The sequence below is a fragment of the Amphiura filiformis genome, chromosome 19, assembly GCF_039555335.1.
Source record: "Amphiura filiformis chromosome 19, Afil_fr2py, whole genome shotgun sequence".
Taxonomy (NCBI): Eukaryota; Metazoa; Echinodermata; class Ophiuroidea; order Amphilepidida; family Amphiuridae; genus Amphiura; species Amphiura filiformis.
In genome coordinates, this window is record NC_092646.1 from 45,806,075 (window position 1) to 45,824,460 (window position 18,386).

At 35.8% G+C, this 18,386-nt stretch overlaps 1 protein-coding gene across 1 annotated transcript; it reads right to left on the reverse strand.

Moving 5' to 3' along the window:
* Positions 1–1,445: 1,445 nt before the first annotated feature.
* LOC140141370 (protein YIPF1-like) lies at positions 1,446–18,248 on the reverse strand. Its single transcript, XM_072163208.1, has 8 exons — positions 18,153–18,248; positions 17,376–17,415; positions 16,634–16,743; positions 14,887–15,055; positions 13,978–14,094; positions 13,009–13,163; positions 4,145–4,327; positions 1,446–1,601 (listed from the first exon to the last, which is right to left on the reverse strand). Exons 1-8 carry the CDS (start codon positions 18,186–18,188, stop codon positions 1,479–1,481), a joined length of 933 nt encoding a protein of 310 aa, XP_072019309.1. The 5' UTR covers positions 18,189–18,248; the 3' UTR covers positions 1,446–1,478.
* Between the last annotated feature and the right edge of the window lie 138 nt (positions 18,249–18,386).

An 18,386-nucleotide genomic window follows, 5' to 3' on the forward strand; every position in this document is an offset into this window, starting at 1 on the left:
GATACCGGGTTAGAAAATGATGAATATCTCCCGTAAATGATTTTGTCTCAAGAAACCAGATCTGCTCTCATACACTTGAAAATACGTGTTGAACAGATATGATAGTCGTTAGTTTGCGCTTTGAGAAACGGCTGTGAGTCTTGAACTCAAAATCTTTTTATATTGCGTTGGTCCTGTATGGACTACAGCGTGCAGTTATAATCTGCACTCACTACTCCGTAGGCAGTATGACCATTGACCGCAATGTCGTATACAAGCTTACTCACACAGTGAGAAATCAATTACCCCGGCTATTGTCAGTAGCCTTAGTCAGGTCACTTGGCTAATTATATGCGTCTCATAAGGTAGGAATAAAATGACCTTTCCTACCATGGCGATTTCTACCATGGAGATATCGGGGCGATGACACTGTGTATTAGGGTGATTCACAAAAAATTAAATTGGTATTTTTCAACGGGACACCCCCTCATTTTGTTCATTTGGGTAATAAACTTATACCTGCAAAATATGAAAAAAATTCAAAAAGGTTTAGGGGGTGCTACCGGTCAATGAACTTTTGTACACAAAGTCAATGGGATTTTTGTCAAAAATTTCAAACGCTTATTTCAGGGCCTAAAAGTCTACCAGGCTTGCAAAACTGAAGTAAATGTTCAATGATATACCTAACTTTGTGAAAACATGGGTTTTACCAAATTAAAGTTCATAGTTGACTGTAATAATAAAAATGTTTCAAAAGTGACAGAGGGAGTGTAGTTCAATAAAGAATACCCTGGGATATCCCTGAATCCCACCAGGCACCCCAAATTTATACCTTATTGAACTGAACTGTTGAAAAAAAAAAAAGATTAAAATTCTTCACATATTAGTTTACCCCAATGGTGATACCAGCTTTTGAAATCTTATGTAATAGTAACTATCAAAATCCATACATCTGTATCAGGGGTGGTCATTATGGCCATACCTGATGAAGATTTGTATTGTTTGAATTAATGACCACAGGAAGGATTAGATTCACCATGGTTGAAAAGAAATGTATATAAATTGGGGTCACAACATTGGATAGTGGCCAGTTCATAATATTTTGGCTGTTCCAGCAACTGCCTTGCCCCAAATGTAACAGTTTTCACAAAAATGCAATTTTCTGGAAAGCGGGTTAACATTTTTACAATTTTCTTTAGCATTTATTTTAAGGACATTACTCACACTATGATCAAATATTTTTGGCACAATCAGGGAAAATTAACATGGCTTTTTTGTGTTGTAAAGAAAATGGCTCATAAATCCCATTGACTTTGTGTACAAAAGTTCATTGACCGGTAGCACCCCTAAACTTTTTGAATTTTTTTCATATTTTGCAGGTATGATTTTATTATCAAAATGAACAAAATGAGGGGGTGTCCCGTTGAAAAATATCAATTTCATTTTTTGTGAATCACCCTACTGTGTATGGCTGGCTGCATGGTTATCAGATGTTGTATTCAATTTGGTTGTGCCGCTTTTGTTACTTGATCAATCAGTGACTTCAGTTGTGGTGGTGTTGTTTTTATTGGCGGTGCTGGTGTTGCTACTGGTGGATCATGGCTTTGGTGGAAGAAATAACGCTGAAAAATAATTCAAATTAAGATTATTTAATTTTCATATTGAGAGTTACATTTAATGTTTATTTACATCCCTTGGAGTGTTTGTATTTTGTTTTTCAAATTCTGATTTTATGGCAATATATTTTGTCAGAACAACAAGTCAATTACATTACCAATAAGGACCTTATTGAGTTCCACATGTAACAACATGGGTAATCAGAATATCCCTTCTATTTAAAAAGCGATTTCATCACAAAGGCAGCTGGCAAATAAGAATATTGACCATGCCATTGAGAGATTATGAGCTATGACAAACCACCACTAGAAACATTAAGTTACTGAGTATGTGTTAACATGAAACATTATGACAGAATGCACATTCTCCTTAGGTCTGGATGGTAGATTTCATTATGATAGAGTACCTGGCAAAATTTATACGTTTTTCCAAACAAGTTTCCTCTAGAATTATGCCATGGACTCTATTTTACCACTACATGTAGATTCCCAAAGAAGATAATAATATAATGCATGTAGAGTTCATCTTTATCAAAGGTTTCAACAAAATTGACCCAAAACCAGCAAAAAGAATAACAGAAATTACCATTTGTTATGCTAGTGCAAGAATATCATACATAAAATAGAGCTAAATAGCTGCTAAATATAAAATATATAATTATGCAGCACAAGCACATTGTAAAACACATGGCAGAGTCAGTACTCTTCGGTTAAGTGAGATACTGTACAAATTTGTTAATAAGCATATGTGCCTATTAACGAGTTGCTCCGACAAGATTTTTTAAGCAAATAAATGAAAAAGTTCTTGACCGAGCAACTCGTTTAATAGGCACATATGATAATTAACCCCAACACCCACAGATACCACAAAATACCATGATGAACCACCGCGCATGCATGAATCCCATGTGATGCAATGACGCAATCACCCTAAGAGCTATATGCTCAGGGAATCCCTGGCCGGGCCAGCGCAACCTCTGTGGCTACCGGCCAGTGATCGTGTGCTTGGCACCTAAGGGGTCTAAGGTGCATGAATCCCATTTGATGCAATGACGCAATCATCCTAAGTGCTATATGCTCAGGGAATCCCTGGCCAGGCCAGCGCAACCCCTGTGGCTTCCGACCAGTGATCGTGTGCTTGGCACCCAAGGGGTCTAAGATTTGAATCCCGGGGGTACCAATTGACTTCTTTGTTCATCTTCTCTCCTTTTTTGTGTTTTCTTTAACTTCCGATGGCAAAAAGCAGCGTTGAGTGTCAGGGTTAACAAATTTTTACGGAAATACAAGTTGCAGATGGTCATGTTCTTTGAGGTGGGACCCAATTGTGTCACATCTTGCAATTTGTCAAAAATAAACTCCTTTTTTGTATTTATGATTATATTTCAAAAGGTTTTCACCCAAACTAGTAAAAGTATACATTTTTAGAAAGCATATATTGTCATGATTGCAAATCTGTAAAGTTTGAATGGATATACAGGGTGTACCAAAAAATATACAGGGTGATTCCATTGAAAAATACTGAAAAAATTAAATTTCTTTACCGCCCCAATATTTCTACATAGTATATTAAATTGGAAAATGAACTTGATATTTGGAATGTACACAGTTAGTCCTTTCATTAAATGTATAGTTTGCACTATATTTGTTAAGCCCATTGTGTTATACAGGGTGTGAAAAAAGTTGTAAATTAATTTTTTAATTTATGTAAAATTTCCTAAGTGCCATTAAATTTGGAAGATATATTCAAAATAGTTTACAGAATTGCTATAATATCAAATTTAAATATCCAATTCCTATATAGGGTGTTCCAAAAATCAATATTCAGTGAATAATTAGTAACAAAGGTACATGTACAATATATGTACAATTAGCCTACATCAATAAACTATTTAACAATAACCAGAGATCAATATGTCATCAGATTAAATCCTTTGACTGTAATAATCTCCTTTTAGAAGATTTATTTCATATTTCAAAGATAAAACAATTTTGAAATTTATTTCATATGCATGCATGCAAAATTACAGCCCATTGTATTGTATGACACACATTCCACTGCATTAATTAAAAGCTTGTTAAATCCTTAATTACTAAGTTCATTAAGATTAACTAGGCAATTATAGTTATAGAAAGTTAAAAAATAAGATTAACATTATGCAAATGCATTTTAACTTCTACTAGGCAACAAAGTGCATAAATTTTATTAATGAACATCAACTTCCCATTGGAATTACACAGAGCTCCTCCGCCTCGCCCTCCACTTCCGCACCACCCCTGACTAATTAACTTAATTAAACTGTTGTAATTAATTAATACATTTGTTTAATTGTATTTGTTATTAATTCATTAGATTAATAATTTATCTTCAAAATAAGACCAAAACCATTTGTTCATGATGAATTTTAGCAAAAATATAGGAATAAGTAGACAAAATGATTTAGCAAAATGTGACAGCACCACCTTTTTTAGGGTCCCAGTATAAAAAACATGACCAGATATTGCTATCCGGACACACACCAATTGATTTCATCTATATCAAAGCTTCTTACCTCAAAACCAACAGCTAATGCAGTATGTAACACAAAAACAACAAATAAAATGAGGATTGCAACTTTCTGGTCATCGTCTCGTACTGCCGGCCACAATGCTAGGATAAGTACACTACTTGATAACACAATGCCTATTACAATTGATGTCCACCTCAGTGCATCCACGTTAGCTGTACAAATTAACTGGGGAAAAAAATCAAAATACATTCAATAAACCAAGTAGTTTCAGGGATTAGCTACTTAATGAAAGCATAGCTTGAATATTATGATTTTTCATAAAAATGGAGTGATAGCAGCGGGCCAAATCTGTTAGTATGGAGCTCCAACCCCAGACCAACGTTGAGGGGGGTGTAGGTCCACAACTCATGGACAGGGCTAGTAGTAAGTCACATTACTTGACCTTTACAAGGACACATGCACACAATATTGGTGTTTGCATCCGGGGTACTCAAGTTTGGTTTTGGTAGGGACGTGCCATTGAGAATTTGAAAGTGGACCCATAAATATACCAATTTTTCAAGAAATTTGGACCCATTTATATACCAAAGTCAAAATTTTCGGCCAAATTTAACCCAAATTGTCTTAATTTTTACAAATTTTCCCAAAATTTTGGGAAAATTTTGAAAATTTTGGCTAGATTAAGGAAAAATTGGGCTATTTTCCGAAAAAATTGAGAAAATTTTGAAAAAGGACCCATTCATATACCAAAATAGGCTTTGAAAAAGGGGTCATTGCTATACCAGAAGGCTGAAAATGCTACCCATATTTATGCACGCCCCGTATGGTCATTTGTACTGAGTACCCCCCTCCGGTTTGCATAGTGAAGTAGAGCAGTCTGATAACATGCTTTGATATTTATCTCTGGCTATTTATTTCTTGACAATTTCCTAAAATAAAAATCAGAAGATAAAATGGAAAACCAATCTAATAGATATACCAGGCATGTTTTTGAGTTACAGGCCTTTAAAGATGACATTCCCATTAAAAAAAAAATCAAATTTTTGAATTCTTAATTTTATGGTTTTTGACCTTGGGACTGAGTGGACTTTCAAATCCCTGAAAGTACTTATTAAAAAGAGGCTTATTTAATCAATAACTGACAGTTGAACTATGATAATCCCTATTCAATCCTGTGTAAGGCAGGAAGCTAATTAGCACATTACTTAGACTAGCTATTTGGCAAAAATATCAAGGTATCATTTACAAAATTATCCATATCTTGAAAAGTATTGATGCTATGTATATATAATATAATTTTGATATCATTTTGAAGCTTATTGTCCCGTGCTTACATTGTTATTCAAATCATAAAATATCAAAATGTGACTTGTTCCTGGTTTTGTCGGAACGGGTCACAAATGCGCTTACTATCGAGTGCTTTTGAAAACATGAATTTGTACCAAAGTCCGGCACTTTACTAACTGAGCTAATGGGGTTAAAACACAAATTTCGTATATAACTACATGTATGTGTATCGATGATTTGTTCAAAACCCTTTAAACTTTTTGCGGATGGTGCTGGAAAAGCGCTTGATAGTAAGCACATACGTTAACTATCAAGTTCTTACGGCATAATAATTATGTTATACTCTACACAGTGTATCCCGTGTATGCAATTTATATCTTAGTTACAACAAGGCATCACACCCTTATGGATGGTTCTCAGTACAGAGGGTATTCCGTAATTGTACCAGATATATTAATGGCAAATTATCCAGGGCATGGGAGACCATGCAGACCCTCTGGGCTTGGTCAGTGAAGTGGCCCAGCTATGTAACCTGTCAGTGTTATCTTGCCTTGAAGAAGTCCTAAATGATATGTTTGAGACCACACCTTTTCACATGGTGTTTCAAGCTATGCCTTTAAGGATCAAGGTCCGTATGCACAAAAGAGTTAGACTGGGTCTAAAATTAGACCTGGTCTAAGTGGAATTTAATACCAGGAGAAAGGACATTTTCCTTTACATTTTCTTAAGTTCTTTTGTATTATTTTTGAACTTTGCATTTAAATCTTTAAAATTTGCTAGCTACTTTAGGAAGGAAATAAGAGTAAAGTTCCATTCCTGGTGGAACTAAATTCTGCTTAGACCAGGTCTAATTTTAGACCCGGTCTAACTCTTTTGTGCATACGGACCCAAGAGTCTATATGTGTACATCCGTATTAAAAGGATGCCCTTGTCGGCTGCTACATCTGTTTCTTTTTACATAAATATCAGACTCATCTGAAGTGGAGATCACTTCAAATTATTTCCAGGAATGTCATTTGTTTCCACGCTTTGAGATGAAATCAATTGGTGTGTGTCCGGATAGCAATATCATTTGTTTTCCATGTGTCTTTGGAGATGGTTTGAAATGACATCCACTTGAGATGAGCCTGGTATTTATTCCTATTATGTATGTAAGAAGAGACACATGTAGCAGCTGACATGTGTATCCTTTTGATATGAATGTATACATATTATTGTGATCTATCACATCAAAAAATGGTAATATTTTCTTTAAATTGGGGTTTAAGACACCTGTCATGTTTTGATGTGATTGAGAATATTGTGCTCCTATCGCTCTTCTTATAAAGCTCCACAAGCAAGAGTGATATTTTAGCTTTTGGTGAATTGCTTTGTCATGATTTGACTTAGTCTTTGGTTCAAAGAGCTCTTCTCTCCTTTGGATATATTACGTTAGTTGTTCACAGCTCTCTACTGCCTTATTCCAAGACAAACAGTCCCTACAGTTTGTTTTTAGCTTCAATTATTTGCAAATAAATGAGCACATGTACAAGCATGTAAACCTATAGCCTAAATCAAGAGCATTAGTTAGCCTGGTGCAGACACAGCTAATAACTGTTTCATTTGTCCAGTTGCAACCCAGTGTCTACTCTGATGCCATACATGTATGTCTCAATTTTAGCACAGTAAAAATTATGATTTAGCGCAAAACACGTCAAACTTTGAGAGAGAACAAACACACTGTTACAACCTATTTTGAATCTTTCATTTCCTCCAAGCAAGCAAGCAAGCAAGCCCCTGTTTTTTGTAAACAACACTGAATAAGTTAAATGGTTATTGTGACAATGGCCAAACAGTTTTTGCCCTTGATAATCGCTAAACTAATACATAACCTTGCATTATGGTAGGCAAATATCAATCAAGTAGATGCGCCCAGTAGACGCATGAATATTTAGAGAATAAAGGTATTGGTTTTAGCCCCTGGAGTGTATCTATCGTCGCATATAACACGGGCGACATCATTATTTTAAGTAAAACAACGAGGCAAAGCCGAGTTCTTTTACGCCAAAAATAATGATGTCGCCCGTGTTATATGAGACGATAGATACACGACAGCGGCTAAAAACAATACTTTTATTCTCATTCTTAAACACTTCAATTCAAATAAAAATATCATAAATATTGCAAATTTTAATCAAATTAAATTCTACATTTTACAAGGAATTACCTAGGGCTTAACATCGATCAGTCCCGTTGTTGCAGTGCGTCTCCGATTGGTTCAAATAGCGAGTACTCGTATATCGCATCGACGCACACGCGCTGACCTGTGTGATATCGTGTCATATCACACGGGTAAGAACCAATAAGATTGCAGGAACGTTCTCAAGTGTTTAAGAATTGTCTTTAAAAAATAACATCTTGTTAACACAAAGAAGCTGATTCACAAAGTTTGTTTAAAAGTCCCGAACATTAATACATTTTGACCTGACAACACAAATTTGATTTGATTTGATTTGATTTGATTTGATTTATTGATAATCCAGGCAAACATAGGCCTACATACAATAGCAGAAAAAAGCCTTAAAACAATAAACACAAATACAAATACAATAGTCAACGGGGTCCCTGGCGGATTCCCTAATAGCGAACTAAATCACTTTGAAGTGGGTCTCCGATAACCCCGCTGACGAAGGATATTATATATAAAAAGACATTACTGATAAAGGTACATACAACTACGCTGCTTTTGCGCGAAAAAGAAAAACAAACTAAAACAATTTCACTGGAGACATCATTTGGTAAGGTGGACCATAACCTGGGAAATGCGACAAAGAGGGAATTATGGAAAGCGCCAGTTCGGCTGCGATGGAAATGCCGGAAATCTATGTTGACTGCTTGTCTGGAGGAAAGAGTATTCAGCTTGATATAGTCAGCCCAGCTAATATTGTATTTATTCCACAGACATCCAACAGCAAACATAATGCGAAGATAATCAAAGCGAGAAAGAATGATATCTGAGGCCCTGACAATTTTGTGTTCACAAGGTTCCACTGTACACACATATTGTATAAATGTAATACCTATACACAGTCCTAGGCACTATACAAAAATTTGATATAAGAAAGATGCTTTTTGAGCAGTTTTTTTAACAATCCAGAGATAGAGCTTCATGGATAAATGTAGGAAGGGAGTTCCACAGTTGGGTTGGGGCCAATCATATCATATGCCTGATTGGATGGAAAGCCTTGTTGTATCATGACGTATCATGACAAGAACTCAATTCACATTTCTCAGATCCCAGTGAATTATACAAGAAAATATTATCAGTGAGATCATTTGGAACAAGCCCATGAATGAGTATCAGTGATACCAGCATGCAGCAAGATTGTTTGCTTGTCACTCTGGGTGGGAGACACACTTGGGTCATTGCCGTCCTCATCAAAAAAACAAGTTTATGTGAAAATATCGTCAGCCGTATCACTTTACTGATATATTCACAAAATATGCATTTCGAGAAAATAAAATGTGAAAATCTAGTGATTTTCATTTGCTGCATACTCTTGATTAAATCATTATTGTTGATTAAAGGAGGATTTCGTGATCCTAGCATCCTCTTTTTATGACATGTTTCAGTACATATCTACGAAAAAAGCCTATTCCCAAAATTTCAGTTGATTCCGATTTTATGCTTGTGAGTTATGCATGATTATGTGTATTACACTGCTCCATAGACAATGCGTTGTAATTTCGCTCTGGTGCACCAGAACGAAATTCAAATTTCACGATATCTTAGCTAAACGAATTAATCTGCAAGAGATATTTTGTACATAAACATTATGTAGCCAGAGGTTTCCAGCGATATAAAAATCTCAACTTTTTTTGAGAAAAGTGGGGGGATGAGGCTGTGGATCACGAAATATGCCCCTTTAAACCCTGATTAAAAGAATTGTAAATATACCACACTTTCAATGTAATTCACTATCAAAGCATCACTTATTCTGCACAAAAATCAATATTAAATAAAACATATCGCTGTGTTAAAAGGACAATTAGACAATTCCGCCGTTCAAATGACAAATACGTCGTTCAAATACATCACTATGTGAAACAATTGCGTAAATATGTCACTTTGTGAAAAGGACAAAACAGCAATTTTACTGTGCAATGACAAAGTCATGCAAATATGTTGTGCAAATACATCACTATGTGAAACGGCAAATTCTTCAAATTACAGATACGACATAGGTGATCGGCAAATACGTCGTTATGTGATACAGACATTTCAAGGTTTTGCAAATAAGACATAAGACATAGGGATCAATTTTTTTGTGTATGCTTTTACATTAAATGACCAAAATAACACAGACTCTCTTAAATTGCCTGATTGAATATTCAATCAAAAAGATTGAATTTACAATCTTGCCGTCCAGAATTTGGGACAAATCGTTTTCGACTGTATATTCAGTCGGGCGGTTTGAATTTTTCAAAAAAATGTTCAATCAAAAGGAGTGATTCTCAATCTTTTAGTGATTAAAGTTAGGGGCAAATCTGTTTTGACTGAATTTTCAGTAGAAAGAATTGATTTTCATTGTTTATCAATCTTTTGCTGTCCCAAATTTGGGTCATGTCCTTTTCAGTTGAAAAAAAGATTGAAATGGTTCACTCTAAAACAGTTTGAAATCTCATTCCAAACATATGCAACACATGTCATTTGGCAGTACATTAGGAGTAACACTTGATTAGATAGTGAAATCAATCTACAAAGAGAGTTAGAGTGAAAAAAAAAACAAAACATATCAATCTATTTTCTATTTATTTCTATTTATCCATCATCAATCGTTAAAAGATTGACATATTTCAATCGGCCAATTTAAGAGAGCAGCCATTCCATTTTTAGACACATCTGTTTGCATGACGGAATGGCTTATCATCATGAGAAATGAATTTCCTATAATATTCAGGGAGACCTAGGAATGATTTAACATTCTTTTCTTGTAATTTGCACTATAAATAATGGTAAATGTTATTGCTTTTTCAATTTAGATCTTGGACAATTTTGGGGGTGGGCGTTTAATAGAGACTGGCCGCTTATTACATGTAGGAGCAATGCGATATGTGATATGGCCGACGATATGTAAACCAACGTGTGAACCAACTTTGAGTATAAGACCGATATACTGATTTGAGATAGGGTTCGGTTTTTGCCGGTAAAAACCTGTTTTTGCCGCAAAGTGGCAAAAACCTGGTAAAAACTGTTTTTGCCAGTTTTTGCCTGGTTTAAACCGGCAAAAATGGCAAAAACTCACATATAGTCACTCAAATATTAAAAAGTGACACATAAAGCTCATAAACAGTAACACACAACTTTTAATGAATCATTCAACATATTTTTTGTCTCATCAAGTCCTTAAAATGAAAAAGTTTTGAATTTGATACATGCCACACTTCGATTAAATGCACTTGAGCAATGAAAACGCATGCCTTTAATATCTTAATATATTGCTTATAATTACAAAATCACACGCGGGAACTTATTTTTGTAACTTAATGAGATGAAAAAACTGAACTATAAATCACTTTTTTAGTTTTTGCCATTTTTGCAAAAACCTGCGAACCCTGATTTGAGAGCATGAGCAAAGCTGATTTTTCTGTGTTTAATGTGTTACTACACAAACAGTCAAACATGTTCAATTTTTTTTAATACAGTGTGTTTGAGTTAAGTCAAATTCAGCATGGACTTGTAAAGCACACCAATCCCTCCTTCATGATGTTCAGTTTCTCTTGGAAAGATGAGGACAGGGGCTATTTTAACGCGTGCCTCACTGTCACGCACGTGTCGAGATAAAATATTCAGTACAGTGACAATTAACAATCCGTGTAGATATGCTTTAATAGTAGGCAATGGTAGAGCCTTTCTTACGGTCACATTCAGGTAAAAATGTCAATTTTTTAATTTTTGAAACGCACTCTACTTCATCAACACTTTTATCTCATTGCACGAACGTGACAGTGAGGCACGTTAAAATAGCCCCTGGATGAGGAAGGAGGTACCTGGGGAAATGGATGAATACTGATGGTTTTTCTTACAAGGCTAAAGCCAAAGTGTTTCAATCAAAGCTAATCCAACTTTTCTCTTTGTTTCTTTATTAGTTGGTCTAAGGAAAGGCCTTTCCCCCCTTGAAACTGCACAACGCTACACCCTGAGCTGATGCAATGAAGCGGCATCTCCTACATGAATGTGGTTTTTAATGTGTTTAGGAGGGCAGCATCAGCGTGTACGAACAATATTTTTATTTCTGTTTAAGCAACACACATTGAGGGAATAAAATGTATTGCACTGCAATAGCTGTGGTATGAGCCAAGTGATCCAAAGATACTGATTTGTTCAGTAAAACATGTTGTTTGTAAGTAGATCAATACTGCTCAGTAACCCTCTCACCGAGTCTGGATCTACAGAGCATTGACTGTAGTGTGGTGTCAGAATGCCGCATAGAATCTGGTATGTACATAAAGAGACAAATAACATGCAAAAATCCACACAATTACCATTTTAACATTGTGCATTAATTAGTAGAATCTTCTACTACCTAAGTGTCATGATTTTTATATACATTATTATCTGATCGTCATGATTTTCATATACATTAACTTAGGGGCAAATATCTGAAAAAGTTTCCTAAAATTTGTCAATTTTGCCCAAAAAAGTAGATTTTTTGAAATTTTTTTGTTCTGACTGAAGGATAAGGAAAACGCCACCAACGAGGCCATCGACCTTTTTCCGAAGCTGATCGGAAGTCTTCAGAAGTTATTACAGAAAGATGTAAACAAAATCACCTAGCAAATTGCACATTGGTGACAATATGTTCGTCAAGCATGTGGCGTGGCATGTTTGTTCACATCAAACATACCGGGTTGATCTTACTTGACGCAGCGTACTTAATGCGGTGTCCAATATGCATTCAAATTGACAGACATTGATTGGTTGAATATATTTTGATTTGTGCATGATTGATACTTTTGTAAACATCCTCCTGAAAATATCTATTGATAAATCCATTGGATCCAATAACACACTATAATAACTCTGATCATGTTTCCCCTTTTTTTAAACTTCTTTAGCCTGTGAAAATAAAACTTGGTACAAAAACATTACAATTGAAGAGCTTTGTTGCAAAACCCCTTACATCCACTTGAGCAATTTTGAGAACACGCCAAAAAATCATCAAAAAAAATCACTGACATAAGGGTGTTTTCAACAAAAGCAGTGTTTGGCGGGATGCTCATCCTTCCCAAGCATCCCGCCAAAAACTGCTTTTGTTGGGTTATTCCTTCATGTAATTTTACACGAAATTAGGGTTAGGGTTAGAGTTAGGGTTACTTTAGGGTTAGGATTAGGGTTAGGATTAGGGTTATGATTAGGATTAGGCTTAGGGTTAGGGTTAGGGTTAGAGTTAGGATTAGATTACACGAAATAATTACATGAAGGATCAACCTTTTGTTGCAAACCCCCATATATCAGTGATTTTTTTGATCAATTTTTGATGTTTTCTCACAATTGCTCAAGTGGATGTAAGGGGTTTTGCAACGAAGCTCTTCAATTGTCGATTGCCATATTTGAACGCAGCCAGTCATATACTTACTGATATAGGAATATAAATAGTAAGTGAATAACCATAGAGACAAGCTAGTTCCAGGAATGTATAGCCTCCACTATTGCCCCTCCAAAATAACACAGCATACAAGATAGCGGGTATCAGCCAGGCGTAAGTGAAGATGGCTATCCCTCCGATGGTTACTGCAAAGGAACGGTTCAAACAAATGCAATTTTAAAGATGATTCTTAGAATTATCTGTACATAATTTTGTATTCAAGGAGCTCCATTATTAGTTAATTGGGCATAATGAGAAGACCTGATTCACAGTGTCAACACCCTGTATTATAAATATTTTTTTCCATACAAATCAATATTCTATTATTGACACAGATAAAGAAAGTTTACATATGCATTGTGTTATAGGACGTGCACCTGGAACTTAACTGAATGGGCTAAACGCCTTCCTTTATACCTATAAAGTATAATTGTCATTCTCAAAATTAAATATATCTCAATTTTTACTTTGGATTTCAAATTTTTTACTTTAAAAATGCAGTAAAAGATATCCACAGCAAGCTACAAGGCCCCGCTAATTAGTGTACTGCTTTTCGAGTGAGTGTACTGGAAACAAAACCCTGGTTTTACCTGAAAACAGATTTTTTTCTTGTAAAAGAAACATCATATGGGGTACTAGAGCATGCACAAATCGTAATAATGTGTAGAATATAGAAACGCTGTGGTATCTCATATGATAGTCATGGTATGCTTAGCCTGAGTCGCTCGCCTATCTCGAACAAAATCGCGATGCGTAGCTGTTAAAAAAACGAGAGGATTCGCTGTACTATCACGGCAATTTTTAACACGAAGATATAGGATGATGACGATGTGTGATTGAACCTACCATTAGCAAAGTGTGCATGCCACTTATAGTCTGGCATAGTCCTATGGGAGATGAAGTCTGCCAGGTCACCACTGATGGCAATTGGGCATAATGAGAAGACCTGATTGAACCTACCATTAGCAAAGTGTGCATGCCACTTATAGTCTGGTTCTGTCCTATGGAAGATGAAGTCTGCCAAGTCACCACTGATGGCAATTGTGAAGACTAGAGTTGCACATACCCAAAATGGACCTGTATTAAAAACGACAATACACACATTGTTCCGTTACAATGAAAAAATTCTTGGCACCATCACTGCTTGTTCTGAGTTCAGATAATTTATTCAAACATCATTATTAGTTAGAATTTAGCACATAACAGGCATTAACTTTGCCTGTCCCATGAGCTATCCAAATATGTTTGGGGACTCAAACACAAAATATTAAATGGGATATAATCCATAAATCCATTACTAAAATGAGAAAATCAGGAATTTGTAATCTTTGTTTAGAAGAAATAATGACTAATCCAAGTATCTTGCTAAACATAAGAAGTGGATTGATAAGTAATGTTGTCATAGCAGTAAGCCCGCGTTAATAAAAAAAAAAGTTTTATACTCATAGGGTATGTTTAAGCCTTTCCATAATTATCTTTTATCATTATCCTATTTCAACCCCCAGTTGTTGTGCATAACATTTGCGCAAGATGTGTGAAGAGGGAAAAAGGGAATTACAAAAAATGACCCTAAGGTGTGAAAAAAACTAGATTCTGGACAGTGACACATTGGGTTATAATAATTATTTCTCTCATAGCCTACGTTGCTGTCTCAATTTTACATGAAATTCCACTGCATACATCTGAGAATTTAAATATCTGATTTGATTTGACACAATTTGACCCAAAACTTAAGATACTGTTCAGCATTCCCACCATTTTTGGATGACTATGGTTTGATATGGACTGACTCAAACTGACGATTTCAGTTGGAAGTTAAACTTTCAACAAGCTTAGGGGGTGTGTATTTCAAATTGAACAGTACATTACCATAGAGGTCTGGTGATGGTCGGAGTTGTGTGTCCAAGTAATTCCTTCCAAGTCTGGGTGTGAACGACCCTAATAATCGCCATAACACCTGTGATGTGTCCACGTCGAAGAACTGCTGGTAGTACTCAAATGTCCAAAATGAAGGCTGCTTTTTCTGACCTGACAAAAGCTGAAAGAAAAATAATTGCATACAATAATTACAATTTAATAAAGCAATGCTACATATTATACATTCATAGAGTGACAGGCAGGAAACATACAAAAATGCCATTCACTTGTGCCACAACCTTCATTTTAGCTAATAAAGTTGATCATTTTTCAGACAAATACTTGGGCAACAATCATCTTGTTAAGAGTACTGAAGACAATGCATCATCACGCTTTTATTCCCCCTATTTTTGATACATGTGTGTCTCCATCAACTTAGTCCTTTTTTTTACTGCCCTGCATATGGTGGGTAAACCATTCAATACTCATGCATTTTACTAGGGAGACCAGAAGGATGAAAACACTCAGAGAATGTTAGCCAATACAGGTGGTAGTAGGGTATCAAGGGCCTCATTTTTCAATGTGTTTCATTGGACTTGCATTTCAAGGATGCATTGTTACAAGCCGACGACGAACGTCGGCTTGTTCTGTCTTCTTCCAATTCTTCTTTCTTTCTGGCAACTCGTGACATTTTGCGTGACTTGCCACGTTTCGCCCTAGCTCTCTTATGCTTTGACAGATTTCAACCATACTTGAGCCAAATGACCACTGGACTAGGCCAAATCTTACATTTGACTTTGACCTGACTGTGACCTTTGACCTTGACCTTATGGCCAAAAAAATATTGATTTCACAAAAATGCTACTCCTTCCACAAATTACATGCAATGATCATGTGACTCATGCATATGAATCAACATGTGGCAGTGCTTAAAACTTCCTAAAAAGATTGAGGTCAAAGGTCATTAAGGGGTCATTTCCGGTAAAAGTCTGAAAAAAAAAAAAAAAATATTCAAAAAATCACTGTCTTTACAAATTATATAGCAGAGAGTCGCCATTAGCACACATGCATTGCTACTAGCCAGGGTCTTTAGGATGCCTACAGTTTTGGGCTCAAAGGTCATTAAGGGGTTACTTCCGGTCAAAAACCAAAATTATCAAAAATGTTTAAACAAATTTTATCTCAAAATGTAAACAGACCAGAATAATATAACCAACATACATGAATAAGTGTTCCCTGATGTATGCATGGTATTTTTATTTTGGGGGTCAAAGGTCATTAAGGGGTCACTTCCTGTTTTTAGCTGAATAACTTTTTTTTTAAATTTTTATCTCAAGAACTAAACATGTTAGAATTTTTTAATTAAAATTGGAACAATACATTTTGTCGGTGTACACAAGGTTTTTTTTTTCATTGAGGTCAAAGGTCATTAAGGGGGTCAAAAGGTCAATCAAAAATTTAAAAATCAAAATCCATGTATAAGTTCCGATTAAGCTGAAATTGACCAGGAATATTTCTTATGACATCCTAAGCACAATGCAAGAGCAGTTGACCCCATCCGTAACCCAGGGGTCAAGTTATAGGGGTCAAATTGCGGCTTGTATTCAGCGTCTGTTGACTCTAGTCTATGTCTTTGTTGTGCATGAAGTCTTTGTTGTGTCTATGTGTTGTTCAATTGGGATGGTGAAGTAATATAAGGACGTCCCTCACCTCACCCCCACACACAACCAAACAAACAAATAGAGACAACCACACTAACCTCTGTATTATCCTCCTCGTCGCTAGGGTAATCATCAAACGTATGTGTTTGTTTTCCTATTGTTTCTTCATCACCAACGTCTTGAAGCAAGCTGTGATCATCTGAGAAATCTAAATACAAAATAATGAGACAGTGCTCATAAGTATCTATTATTTTGTAAATTAAATCAAATACTGGAACTAAAATTTGCAAGATGCAAACTATGCAAGACAAAAAAAAGGGTGGCTCCTCAAAAATGTTTGTATGCATTTGGTATAACTTTAGTTGTGGATAATGTACCAACTTGTGAATACTCTCAATCATCTGGGAATCATACAATGTAATGTACCAACCGTTTATTACGGTACTCTTAACAGTAAGCTAAAATTTGGGAATTTTATTCCATGAGTGATGTGGTTATTTTTCAAGATGCACGCAACTCGCACATCTGCAAATTCATTTCCAGCAAGTATTTGCCCAATCAGACCCATTCCCTGAAATTTAATATATGACCCCAAGTGACATTTGACCTTGTTTTCTTTGACCCCCTCTTGACCCTTCCCATGAGAATTATTTGCAGCTTCAGCGAATGAGTTGCTGATGTGATGATGACGTGATTCATTTAGCCAATCAGAACTCCACTTCCGTGTATGCCACAAAGTGTGCCAAATTGGCAAACCACTGAAGAACCATGTTGAAAACTATATAGTAGTGAAAATATAATACCGGGTACAGGTTTTGATGAAGCAAAACCAAATCTTACCTTGAAATTTTAATTGCTCTGTAGGTGAATCTTCTGGACTCTGTAATTGTATATAAAGTAAATAAAACATTGGATACCAATCCTATTATAAATAATTTTCTGTACCGGTACCTTACATAATTGGGAGAAATGCAAAAGCGATATCAAATATTTGCATTCACACCCTTGCGAAGGGTGCAGAATTCGAATTGGGAATAAAAATATGGATCCGATCTTTGCAATCAAAAAACAAAATTTCAACTTTGAACGCACTATTCATTGGCGAAAGACATTGCCAAACAATATAGAATAGAGCATTCGACGTCAACCTGTCAAAATATTAAAGTGCATAATGCAGGCTAATCTCAAGCAGATTACGGCGCTACAGGGCATCCCCCAAAAAAACATTTTTCTTGCCCCCCCACTTTTGAGGCAAAACCCAAAAATTGTGTAAATTTCCACTTTGCAAATTGGGCTAAATTTGTCGATTATGCCCCCCCTGATATACACCTTTCCTCCATGCCTCTCCCCGGAAAACAAATCCTGGTGACGGCACTGCCACTGATCTCGAGCTACCTTTTAGCTTTTTTGGGTGCCCAATGAAAAACAAACCACTTGCTTCCGAATTCGACAACCTGGATTTTTGTGTAAGACAACAAAAGCATTTTATACATTCTATTATGCATACATCACATAAAATCCTAGTACGTTTCATGACAGACGTTTACATCTCTCATTTGTGAAGGTGAATGTTTTGGTATCTATCTAAGAACGTGAAAATTTACCCCAAAATCTTACCTGGTCCACGTCGACGATCGCATCAGTGTCGGCCATATTGAGTTAATATGACGTCATGCACCTGCGCGAGTATTTTTTTTTATTTATATCGCAGAGCGACAAGTGGTTAGTAATTGACCAATGAAATAGCAGTCTTTTCTTAGCTAACAAAAAGTAATTCTTTCTCATTGGCTTATTGAAAATGAATCATTCGTCGCTCTTCAGGCAAGCTTTACACTGAGATGAGGCCTGTAC